The sequence below is a fragment of the Corylus avellana genome, chromosome 7 (assembly GCF_965113065.1).
Source record: "Corylus avellana chromosome 7, dhCorAvel1.hap1.2, whole genome shotgun sequence".
Taxonomy (NCBI): domain Eukaryota; kingdom Viridiplantae; phylum Streptophyta; class Magnoliopsida; order Fagales; family Betulaceae; genus Corylus; species Corylus avellana.
In genome coordinates, this window is record NC_142496.1 from 17,576,526 (window position 1) to 17,589,476 (window position 12,951).

Genomic DNA, 12,951 nt, shown 5'->3' on the forward strand with positions numbered 1-12,951 from the left:
CAAAGGCTAGTTTTTTCTGTAACATATATGGTTGATAACTGATGGATTAGAATCATTTTGGCTGCTTCCAGAATCACAGTAAAATAGTTGATAGCATATGGATAACGTCGGTAAAAATAAAAAAATCATTAGAGAGACTAACAAGGAAATTCTACAAAAGATTTAAGGCCAACTGGGTATAAATTTTATCACTATGATACAATGAACTGTGTAGAGTATAAATTCTACAAAAGAATGAATTGCTCAGAGATGAGCCAATCTACCATTGTTTCTCCAAGAGTGGAAAACAAAAAATGCGTAACATTGAATGAAGGGTGCAAGTAATAATTGTTTCAGAGAGGGGAAGAAAATGAAATCATTTTAATACTATTTAGCAATGCTATTTAGTAGATTATTATAAGCAAATTATTATACAACTGAAATGACGTAGCAATAAAATTTAATGATTAATTATTTTTTAAAAAACTATTTCTTGTTAATCTAAAGATTAATTCTTATTGCCCCGTCATCTCAATTGTATGAGAGTTGTAAAATTATCTACTAAATAGCATTACTTTTAAAATAAATGAAAACAAACGGGTATACACGATTCGTATCGTGTTATGTGTTATGTTTGGTTATAGAATCTGGCAACCCAAGGAGCAAGTTTGGTGTTGTGAGGTGTTCTTTGGTTGGCAGAGTAATAATCGGACCAATAACAGGGAGAGAGTGTATCAGCAAATTTCCCATCAATGTAGATGCAAAATGGTAGCCAATTTTCACCCCCATTCATTCTTCTCTTCCGCTCTCTTGGGTATGCCAATGGTGCCTGCACATACCTGCATTACATCCAAGCCAAAACACACACATGAATCGGGTATATGACCAAACAAATGGCATGCTGGAGACGAAAGTGGGTGAGGAGTGAAGCAGTGAGAAACAATACCTGATACCATCAACCACAGCATCCCAGCAGAAATGGGTATGACCAAACACATGACATGCAGATGCACTCCCCTGGATTCCATGTATAGACCGTATGCGAACCTCGAGATAATCGGAGCCAATGATTTTGGGGAGCTTAGGATAGAATAGCATCCTCTTCTCTGGACATAGCTCTTGCCTTTTGAAACAAGGTATGTAATCAGTTATGAGATCTATGCCTACCAGAGAGATTAATAGGACACTCAACTCACAAAACAAAATAAGTGATCGGGTTCAGGGGTTATTTGACAACGTTAATAATTGGCCAAATATATTAGCCAGGATGTTTAAACTGCCTCATTCAGTAATGCTATTGAACTTCACAAGAACCACTGTAGCACGAACAATATGATGGGAATAAAGGCACAGAGTTGCACTAAAAACACAACGAAATGAGATACAAGGCTCCACTTGAGGTGGGAGTCAAACTGCAGTACAAAGACAAATGACCATAGCTAAAACATAACTCTAACAAACTACTGAACATATAATGCTACACTACATCAGTTACGTAACCCACTCAGCCACGGTTACCCTTCATGTTGTGCACGATCACCCCAATAACTGCTTATTTCTATGTTTACTACTTCCCGGTTGTTCTCCTCTGTTCATCCAAGCCCATGGCCCAAAGAATTTCTTAGCTAACTTTTGGTGAGCTCAACGGAACACAGTATTTTGATGGTACGGCTAGAGCTTCGAATAGACCCAAGTGTTGTTTGGTAAACACCACAACATTGTTCACGAGTTGGTGAAAAAAAATGAGAGTACTAACTAGTATAGAAAAGTAAAAAGGTGATATTGAAAATTGGGAAAGTTTTGTTTTGTAGTAATTTTTTTATATGAACAGTAAAAAGTAAAATATGTGATATAAAAAGTGAATGATGTGATATAAAAAGTGAGAAAATTTTGATATTGATTTTTTTGATAAAAAGAGGTGAATAGTATTTGAGAGTGGTGTGGTGTTTACCAAACAACACCCCAGTCTCCAACATTAAAGTTGTCATCCCTCCTATGTGCATTGGCCATTTGCTTCATGCGGTTGCAGCTCCTAAATTAGCTAGTAATCCTGCATTAGCTGTTGAATCTCCATGGGGAACCTATTGTTCTTCACTGACCTGTTATGCTTAATAGAGTGCAAATAGTTCCCCTCCAGTTAAAACGTATTTGGTAATGATTCAAATTGATACATGTTGCAAAGGTCCTGCGTGTGGTCCTGTGAGGGCAAAATCTTTGTCCTGCCACTTGAATTCCATTGTCAAAGTTCTTCACCTGTAGAGTAGTGGTCCGAAGCTCTCAAGCCATTTAACACCCAAAACGACATCCAAGCCCTTGAATGACAGGCCAGGAAGAGTGACAGTGAACCCAAAATCTTGGAGTTGCATGGCCACTCTTTCATACTTCTCGTTGCATTCCAGACCCTCCCCGTTAGCCACTCTTACGGTGAATCCCATGGTTGTAGTGACTGGAAGGCGCGTAGTAGTAGAGCAACCTTAGAGTGGATAAAATTAAGGGTAGATTCACTATCAATCAATACCATCACGGGTTGCCGATTGATATAGACCACTACCCACATGGTTTCTGGTCTCATCCATCCCGTTAAAGCATGCAACATGATTTCTAGAAGTTCTAAGACACCTTGCTCTTCGTCGTTACTGGTTGGGCATACCTGCTCTTCCTCGTTATCTTCAGCTTGCCATGCTGGGCCACCTTCACGCAAGAACACTTGGGGAGATCTACACCTGTGCCCTGGTGTAAACCTTCTGTTGCAGCTGAAGCAAAGGCCTTTTTCCCATCGTCGTTTCAATTCTTCCCACGAAAGCTTCAGTGCCTGAACTTGGTTTCATAGCTGTGGATGCAGGAAGGCTAGCCTTTGGCAGTGAGGTCATTTTATGCACCTCGAGCTTGTTCTGTTTCTTCTTTCGAGCCAGCCTTTTGTCCCTCATGCACGCCACCCCAAACGCCTCTCTCAAAGTTTTTGGTTTAGCAGTACGTACCTCCGCTACTATTTCTTCCTTCAGTCAACCCACAAATGTGCCTGTCAACACTTTTTGCAGAGTCTTTTGAACTTGCGTTGATACACCCTTAACGTTCCATGTTGCTTAATATGTGAGAGAGTTTGGAAGAATGAGCTTGTTGGTTCGTATGGAGTGGGGGTTCGGAAGAAGATTAGGAGGGGTTAGAACATATTTTCAAGTCATACTAGGTTTGAGGTGAGAGATGGCGCCTATGTTAGATTTCGGCATGATCTGTGGTGTGGAGACAAGGCCTCAAAGGAAGCCTTTCAAGATTTATATGGCATTGTTCGTGTGTAGAATGCTTTAGTAGCAGCTCACTTGGAGTAATCTGGCGACTCAATTTAGTGGATTGTAAGCTTTGTTAGCGTGGCTCAAGATTAGGAGGTGGATATCTTTGTCTCGTTCTGCAATTTGTTATACTCAATTAGAATGAGACGAGATGGTGAGGACAAGCTTTGGTGGTTCCTCTCCAGAAAAGGGTCGTTCACTATTAGCTCCTTCTATGGCACTCCTTTCCCATGGAAGAGTATTTTGAGGTCTAACGTTCCCTTTGAGGGCAGCCATTTTTGCTTGGTCGGCGACTCTAGAGAAGATCCTTACTAAGAACAATCTTAGGAAGTGGTATAGCATTGTGATTGATTGGTGTTTTATGTGCAAGATGAATGGGGAGTCCGTAGGCCATCTTCTCCTCCATTGTGAAGTAGCTTGCGCCTTATGGAATGCCTTTTTCAGTTGTTTTGGGCTTGTCTTAGGTGATGCCTAGTAGTGTAGCTAACTTGTTTGCTTCTTGGTGGACTCATGGTAGAACACAAAGTGCTGCTATGTAAGATGGTGCCTTCTTGCCACTTCTGGTGTTTTTGGAGAGAAAGAAATGACAGAAGTTTTGAGGACTGTGAGAGGTCGTTGACTGAGCTCGAGTCCTTTTTCTTTTTAACTCTATATAGTTGCAGCTGCATCTGTAGCTCCCTAGGAGCTTAGTTTTTATAATTTTCTTCTTTTTTCTCCTCCTACCTAGGTGTTTCTCCTGTAAATTCCTTGTGTCCCTAAGTAACCCTATTTTGCTTTTAATGAAATTTCAGTTACTCATACCAAAAAAAAAAAAAAAATTATGGCATGAACCATTTGTATCATTTTATTGTCTTTTTTGGTAAATGAAGAACACTATAGACACTCTAATATTACCAGGAGCACCACCAAGACTGTCCAACCGCTGCTGCTAACATCATTCCACCAATTTAACAAGTTCACTATCACTGGAACCACCACCCACCACTGTAGCACCACAACATAGATCACAATTACCATAACTAAGATTTGAATACAAACCATCAATTCCATGTATATTTCCCCAATGCCAGCAGTATCACTTGCAATACTACTGCCACCACTAGAACCACCAGTTCTGCTACTATCTCAGTTTAGCCAACTCCTAAAACTCTGCCATCAATGTGTTCTGCATATTCAACATTACCAAAAAAAATTTGCAGTTTGCCATGGGTGCTAGTGCTACTCTTTTCAGAAATTCCCAACCCAGCTGCCTGTTCTACAAGCAGGAAGAGGATGAAAGTTTTGCAGAGCTAAAGTTATCTTACTAGGGCACTCGAATAAAAAAAATTCATAAGATGATTGGTACCAGTCCTAATCCTTATGTTAAGCTTGGTCTGACCTCAACTACAAGCCAATGACGAGCCATGCATGCTTTAAAGATTTCCAACAGTGAATCCCAAAATAGTACAAGAGCCAATAGCAAAATTCCAGGCAACTATATCAAGTTTTTTCAGCCTTTCTTCAAGGATTCAAAAATATTTTTCTTGATTTAACACTATAATTTGTTCAAATTCACATTGAAAACATAATGCAAAAAGAGCAAAGTGAGTACGAGCAAGTCTAGAAGTTTAGTGAGATGGTCAATAATGTGATTCCTATTTGGAGATATGTATGACCAATTTTCGGTTGAGGCATGTCTTCTTTTTATGTTTTTACTTAAGGTCATGTGCAGTGGTTTAGTTTTCTTCAAGTTTGTTTGATTTTAAAAGGCCAGGGGTAATCCGATACTGGAATTGGCTGTGACAATCGCTAATGAGTCTTATTTTGGTCCTAGATCTTTATTTACTGCTGAGTACATTATAGCTTTTTCCTAGTCAAACTAACTAAATAGTTTTCTCTTTTTTCTAGCCTATTACGGAAAGGTGTAACCAACAGCTTATTTTTTTTGATAAGTATAAATGAGGGGTGCAAACAACAGCTTATACATAACCTAATTGTAACAATTCAGGGCGGTGCTAACCACATCTATAATATTCCCCAAAAGGGTCAAAGTTATTATTGGATCTACCTAGATCCACTCCAGTCTTACCTAGTACATAATCAATTTGAGACTCAGCACATTAATGCCTTCATAGTCCACCCATCCAATGTGAGACTCAACTTTCACTATTCGAGATATCATAATCTCCTTCAATCAAATGCCTGATATCCTCATCAACACCCACATTATGTTGCAATACCCAAGCACCACATGATGTTACTAGATTAACTCTACTATCATTTGTAATGAATCATGAAAGCGTTTAGAGCTCCCTAAAGTCACTTAAATAATCCAGTCTCATCTAGTACACAATCAATGGAAAACTTGGCACATACATGCCTTCATAGTCCACCTATGTGAGACTTACCTTTTACAATACAGGATATCATATACATATTCTGTCAACTGGGACAAAGATTAGAGAGGTTTTCCAGTAGCTTTTGAAGCTATAAGAAAGTGTGCTTGATAGGTTTATCTTGTCCTTTTCTTCTTTCCATTAATTTTCAACCGTGCTGTGACACAATAAACCAACCCCAAATCCAAATATTTTTCATTCTTTTTCTCTAACTCGACCTGTAAGATGACCTCCATAACACCCCAAAACAGTTATACGCAGATTCACCGATTCCAATAATCCTGCAACTTCAATTTGGTTTGCAGCAGTTAAAATGCCATCAAGGTTGAATCCTTTTGGGCCAATTTTAAACCCAAATCCCTTTCCCATACTTTAGAACTTCAAAAAGTACAATCTTTTCCCCAAACTTTACCACCAATTAAACCTACAAACACACTGCATTGCTATTACTGGAAATGCAAATCTGCCCTTCATCAGATCCTCTCAGAATTTTCAACTATGGGACAATAGGGGCCCCTTTTAACGGAAGAGTTCTGAATTTTCAGCCAACCATTGGCAAGTAGGATATTGTTTCCATATTAAAAATTAAAAGAAAATAAATTAAACGACACACACACACACATATATATATAGGAAAACCTAAATACATCTATATTAAATTGTAAGATTTGAAACTAAAACCTACCCCATCCCCACTCAACCTCTTTAGTACCTAAGCCAAGGCCCAAGGTGAGCAAAGCATACACAATCATGGTCCAGAAGAAAATGCTACACACTCCCTGACGTGGAAGTAAAAATAACCATTAGATTTTAGATGGATCACTATTGAATTTTGTATCCAATTATGATTGTTATTGCCACATCAGGGAGTGTGCGTAGCATTTTTCCATGGTCCACTGATTGATATTTCCTCCACAAATGCGTCCAAACCTAAAAATTAGCCATAACTGAAATGTTGTAGAGTAATATACTTACATGAAGGCCTAAAAATTGTATTGCCCAAAAATGAAAAAGTGGGGCTTCAATACCAAATCCTATTTCAGCAATACAATACAACTAAAGACATACCAAACAGAAAAATGGATTGTAATAGCTGGAATTTTAACAGGCCTCACAATGAATATGTGCCTACTGAAGGGACTACATGTAACCAAGAAAGGGAAACAAGCAATGGCCAATCACCTTAGCGTGAAAGCCATTGCATGTTAGTAAGCTAATGTGCAGCCATTTTCTTGCTTACTTTCAATCGCACGTCTTAAAACTCTAGTTTTGGGCAATCAAAATAAGGCCATGAAAAGGGTCTTTTTCAGTACAAAAGAGTGGGTAGTGGGGAGTACTGAATCCAAAATGACTAAGATTATAAACATTGATTCTGATAAATGTGCTAAACAGCTAGTAGTATAAGATTCTTAGAACCTGGCCATAACTACAATCAGCACATTATCCAACTGTCCAATTTTACATGAGAAGGAACCTATTCAAAGAATATTAGATGTTCAGAAGAGTGAATAACTGACCTGGGAACGAAGTGAGAAAATGTGATTATGTGGCTACAAGTCCTCTGGATTTCCTTGATCTCATTCAGATTGTTTTCGTTAATTGCATCGAAGTACAAAGCAAGGGAGGTATCCCCATTTGAAAGTTCCCCAGGCCACTTACATGCATGAAAGTCCTTACATGCCTACATGAGAAATAAAAAATATAGGCAGATAACCATTTCATAATTAGAGGACCTACTGTTATAAGCCAGTCAAATGAAATCCTCAATGATGTTAACCAAGTAACCAAATATAATATAGAAATAGATCGATACAGGAAGTGAAAACAGCCCACAAAAATAAATTCAAATAACATTATCTATATCCAGCCTATATGCAATGGTTTGTGGAAATGGACATGAGGGCCATCTTTTGACACAGAAATGGGTGCTCGACGCAGCTGGTCCACGATTTCTGTATGGGATCCTGCTATATTCCATCATGAGTAAATAATATAACATTTATGTTTATGGATGTTTGGGTGCTGACATAGATAAGAAACATAAAACGTTCAGAAAACGTCAAAAATGTATAAATTTATCAACAAAAGTGCAAAACACTCATATAAATCTACAAATTTTGGTTAATAAAGGTAAACTTGTTTTACCTCTCCGAAAAAGGGTCAGACATAGGTGTTGTATACTCAAGTGCCAGTCATAGATGTTGTGTACTCAAGTGTCCAACACCCCAATTTCAAATGGAATGTAGTGTCGCACAAATAACAGCCTCTATGGCAAGTAAATCACCAAATAAACAATCCAAAAGCAGCCTCTATGGCAAGTAAATCACCAAAAAAACAATCAAAAAGAAGAATACCTATAAAGATGACCACTTAGAATGATGACATTCTCCATAAACAAACATAAGCCTGTAATTTGTTTCACATGTGCTAATTAAACATTTTGTTTGGTGTCCAATTCATCTTTTATTAATAAAAATGAAAAGAAAGGGTGCAAAGAAGCAATTTTTTATTTTTTTTGGGTTACTCACTATGGAGCTTGTTGGATGCAAAAAGATTTTCTTTGAGAACCCAAACAATCTAGTAATGGAACCTTCATTCCAAACACAACTAGTTAGGCAACATGAAAATGTTCGGCACAGTGCTTGTTCTGTTTAATTATTATGCAGTGGTGATTATTATTTTCACTGAAAACACTAGGTCTGCTGTTTGTCCTATTAAAATGTTCTTGGATCCAAGGCTTTCAACATCATGTACTGCACATAGAATAAACCAATAGGAACCTATATGGAACAAGTCATCAAGGGGCCAAAACTGCGAAAAGGATGTAAAATGCACATGAAAACCCTTACTAGTAAGAAAGAAAGTGAATCACCATCTCCAAAGACGGGATGTAGAAGCCAGTTATATCCTTCTCTCGATCAAAGCTCTGCAATACAAGAGTGTGTATCCATACATAAATGCATAATTAAGCACCCGATGGAACAAGTCATGAATGATAGAGTAGCTAAAAACTGCAAAAAGGATGTATAATGAACAACAGTAAACCAATCACCTCATGGTACCAGGAGAATAAAGGAATAATTCCCAAGCCATCTATAACCATGGGATTGGTCTCAACTCCAAGTCCTCTACATGCATCAAGCAATTTATTTAGCTTTTCAAGAGAATCATCCTGAAAATACAACTCTAGATGCTGAGACGATTTTTTCCATAAGTAGAAAGTAAGCATTGAAGTATCATAAAAAGAAATTGAAGATTGAGTATTAACAAGAACCACATTGTGAAACAGATGCAGTTAATGTCATTACTAAGCATTCAAAGATGAATGAATACAAGAAAATCCCAGACTAGAGAGAGCAATTTTCAATGTCTATCTCTAACAGAACTACACATCAGATGTCTAAACAAAACAAGCAGTTAGTCTAAAGAATCAGGTCCAGATTGTTAAGATTCTCCTACAGAGTTATTTAATAATCAAGGAAGGGGAGCTTAAGTTTAGAAGGGCTGGCTTTTAGATCAAGCTGAACCCAAATTGCACAAGTGTTAGCTTTCTTAGGCGCCCCACCAAGTACGATACACATTGGAGAAATTAGAGCTTTTAGTAATAAGTAGGTAAAACAAAAGCATTTTGCTCAAGCTAGGATAATTAATAAGCTCTCTCTGTCTTTCACCAGCCTAAAGAAGCAAAACCCAAGCTTTTAGTTTCTATTTCAATCAGTTGACAAGCCAAGCTAGAGCAACACGAGGCTGACAGAATAGTTGAGAAAAGGATGGTACAGTGATGTTACTTCTCAAGTCGAAAATACAGAAGAGATGATAAACAGTTGAAACAGCTTCATCAATATTGTTGAACAAACACGATTTGATACCAGTTCTTTTTTTTTTTGGGGGGGGGGGGGGGGTGTGGGTGGGGTGGGGCGGTGGGGGGGTTCCGCTATGAATTGTTGCAATATGGACTAACAAAAGCACACCACATTAAAAAATAAAAAAGAAACGTCCACACAAGACAATAAGAATTAATGTGGTTTTTCCAACTCCATACCCTCATCTATGGGCAATGCCAACTAAAATATATTATTTTTACTGATTACAAACACTTGACTAACTCTCACAATATCAAAAACTCAATAGACCCAGCAGTGCTCTCGCACTCAAACAATAAACAAACTCTCAATCACACATGTGGATATATTTCAATCCCAAAAGCCACCACACTACTCATACATGGAGGAATATTTCAACCTCAAAATCCACCAAAATGCCTCCCCATATAGGAGAAATCCCTCCCCCGTCCCCACCCCCCCCCCCCCCCTCATTACTCTTTTCGTACTAATATGGCATGACCACCCTTACATAGGAACTACTGCACCTCCTTGCTTCTCTCTTTTCAATATGGGATTCACAAGAATTTGAAATAATTTATAACAAATATCTTATCCCTGTAAATTATAGTCAATGATGGTTTGCTTCTTCTTCTTTTTTTAAAGATTAAAATTAAAAAAACAAATTAGTCAATGATGGTACAGCTATCAAATTATAACATATAAATGAAACACTAAGCTACGCCATTACACCTATAAACAAGCTTAAACATTGTCAAACACCAGACTTACAGGGTTAATAATTCAAGCAACTGGATTCAATATCAACCAAACTGAGCTAGAGTATCCCAACATTTGATCCCATTTGGCTTGCTCAGTAACTCATTCAAAACTGTAAGGTTAATAAACAACATACACATTGATAACCTGGTAAATTGCTAAACGAGTATTCATGTGTACATGCATAGATACATACGCAAAGGAAGACATATATAAACCTAGTACATTCTCAGCTATTAAATACTTAAATATAAAAGATTCGGCTGAGTGTAGAGGACGCAAAGTCCTAGCAAAGAAATTATGTTTCTTACATTATCTTGTCCATCCCGACACCAAAGATCATGGTTTCCGGGTACATAGAAGACATGCTCAAATCCATCCTTCAGGAGAGACATAGTCAAAACAAAGTTGTCATATGTTTCTGCCACATCACCTGCAACGAGAAGAACATCTTTCCTGTGTCTCACAGTTGACAGGGACTTCACCCATTTCATGTTCTCTGCATAGTCTGTGTGCAAGTCAGAGAGCACAAATACACTCAAGCCAACAGCATCTCCAGAAGTAGAAGGTAGTATTTGAGGCCGTTTGAGGCAACACCTTCTTATTCCTCTTTTGAATTTGCTTAATGCAATGTGTTTGGAGAGAGAGTTCAAACTCGGGGGTTTCTGAGATACACTCAGGCAAGCAGGGATGAACCTCACTAACATGTGTAAAAGTGTGAGACCGACCAAACGCCTTCGACCTACAATATGCAATTGTACATATATTCTTTTCAAAGGCATCAACTGACAAACAAATAACTAATCTCCAGCTTTTCACACAATGCATGAATAGCACTACAAATTAAGTTAGTTTTTTTTTTTTTTTTTTTTTTGAAGGGCTTAAAGAGAGAAAAAAACAGTAGTGAATGAATTAAACTAGTTAGTTGGCCATTAGCTTTTTGCGCTAGCTAAGTTTTATATCGGTTTCGTTTGATCCTACCGATACATAAGTACATAAATGCATGCGTGCGTATGTATGTATGTTTGTGTACATATGTATGTATGCATGTATATCCCAAATAGCTCATATATGTCCTAGTTTTTCTATTGGCAAAAAGAAAGTAGGGGTTTTTGTCACCAATTACATGATATATCAATGACATACAGGTTCATGGATAATTCAGAAATTGTAATTTGATATACTTTCGTTTTCCACACATTTTTTTTCCTTCGCTTAAAATTCTTACTTTTTTGAAACTAAGTAACTTGAATTATATCTGGGTTAAGGTAATCGATTGCTACTTATCAGAAGCTTGAGGCCATAGTGCTTCAGAACTGAGCCAATGACAAACTTTTGGTGGATATTATCTGTGCCTGTGAATCTGGATCAATGTAATTATACCCATTTTGTTTCCAAGAAATTTGAACCAAACCCACAATGACTGATATCTAACACTTGATAGCGTAGGCAAATTACCCACCGAACCAAAATGCAATCAGAAAATATATAATCAAAATTAAAGACCTCTAAACTTGAACGTCACTTTGAGCAATAAAGGAGAGTGGGAAATGAGTACCTTTGGAGAGTTTTTCTCCCAATCTTTTTTTCCCTCTTCACAAGAAGCAGCGTTGAAGAGCTGGTTTTGTTTTTAGGCTACTTGTGCATGAGCATCGATTATATCCATGGAGAATTAATTTTTTTAATTTTTCTATGGCCTTACCGGCAAAACGGATTTTGAGAGGAGAAGTTTGAAGAAGAGAAAGAAATCTCGTAGCTCCGAGGAGAAAGGAGAAACGTTTTGATTAGCTGGCTAGGCTGAATCTATAATTCTATTTATTTTTTTTTAGGGATAAATGCAAAATTTGTCCATACGGTTGACCTAACTTACAAGTCGCTCTATGTGGTTTAAAATATAATTTATAGGCCCCTAAGGTAAGGCCAAAATAATATTTTACTCCCTAAACTCGTTTTCCGTTAAATGACTTAACAAAAATGGTTTCATTGCCACCTCACACCCAATAAAAATAAGGCGCGTATTTTTTTTTTTATTTGTACTTTTAAAAAATGATAAATAAGTTTTTTCACGTCATTTTGAGGCTCCAACACACACTCCACGTCAAATTAAATAAACATAATCCTTCTATATCCCCATGTGCCGCCATCATCTTCATCTTCCCCACCAATTCACTGTCCATGCCGTCGTCTTCATCTTTCCCACCAATTCTTGCGTCCATCTCAAGGTGAGCTATTGGGTTTTGTAGTACGACTGAAATCACCGCCAGAGAATCGACGGAAACGTCATGACAGTAATTAAGTCACCTTGCTTTAGAGCTTTTTCACTTCCGCTTTTAAGATCTTGGGCATCTTCGATCTATAAGTTACTCTGAGATTTTTGGGCATCTACATTTTTGGAATAGTGCTTTTTTTGGCACTTTCTATGGAAATTCGGATTTGTTTTTGGTTTGAGTATATCTACTCAATCTGCTAACAACATATGCAATATTAGGGCATGTATAGTTTGTCAAAACATCAAGGTATCAATGATTTATGTAAATTTTTCTCGCAAAACACCAACACTGTGACTCTTAACCAAGTGTACTTTTGAATCATATGGTGTAGACATAGACAGATAATCAAAGTACTCAAATCTTTTAAGCATCTTTCAACATAATATGTAACATCCCCAGCCCGTTAAGGCTGAGTTTGTCACTTTTCTTCTTTTACAAC

The 12,951-nt window shown here is 37.6% G+C and overlaps 1 protein-coding gene across 3 annotated transcripts; it reads right to left on the reverse strand.

The window, feature by feature from the left end:
• Positions 1-149: 149 nt before the first annotated feature.
• Positions 150-11,999, reverse strand: LOC132184010 (uncharacterized). Of its 3 annotated transcripts, none has more exons than XM_059597489.2 (7): positions 11,801-11,999; positions 10,554-10,750; positions 8,694-8,813; positions 8,514-8,567; positions 7,159-7,322; positions 926-1,102; positions 150-818 (listed from the first exon to the last, which is right to left on the reverse strand). In XM_059597489.2, exons 2-7 carry the CDS (start codon positions 10,734-10,736, stop codon positions 608-610), a joined length of 909 nt encoding a protein of 302 aa, XP_059453472.1. In that variant the 5' UTR covers positions 10,737-10,750; positions 11,801-11,999; the 3' UTR covers positions 150-607. The 3 variants fall into 3 exon arrangements, with proteins under 3 accessions (XP_059453472.1, XP_059453470.2, XP_088374539.1); XM_059597487.2 differs by having other exon boundaries at positions 10,554-10,984; XM_088518413.1 differs by lacking the exon at positions 11,801-11,999 and adding an exon at positions 10,840-10,908.
• Positions 12,000-12,951: the final 952 nt, after the last annotated feature.

Excerpts from the sequence above, each read along its gene's own strand:
- LOC132184010 (XM_059597487.2), bottom strand. The coding sequence starts at position 10,949 with ATGTTAGTGAGGTTCATCCCTGCTTGCCTGAGTGTATCTCAGAAACCC. Across the intron at positions 8,814-10,553 it reads GTCGGGATGGACAAGATAAT|GATGATTCTCTTGAAAAGCT; the intron begins GTAAGAAACATA and ends TTGTATTTTCAG. Across the intron at positions 819-925 it reads GCTGTGGTTGATGGTATCAG|GTATGTGCAGGCACCATTGG; the intron begins GTATTGTTTCTC and ends GATGTAATGCAG.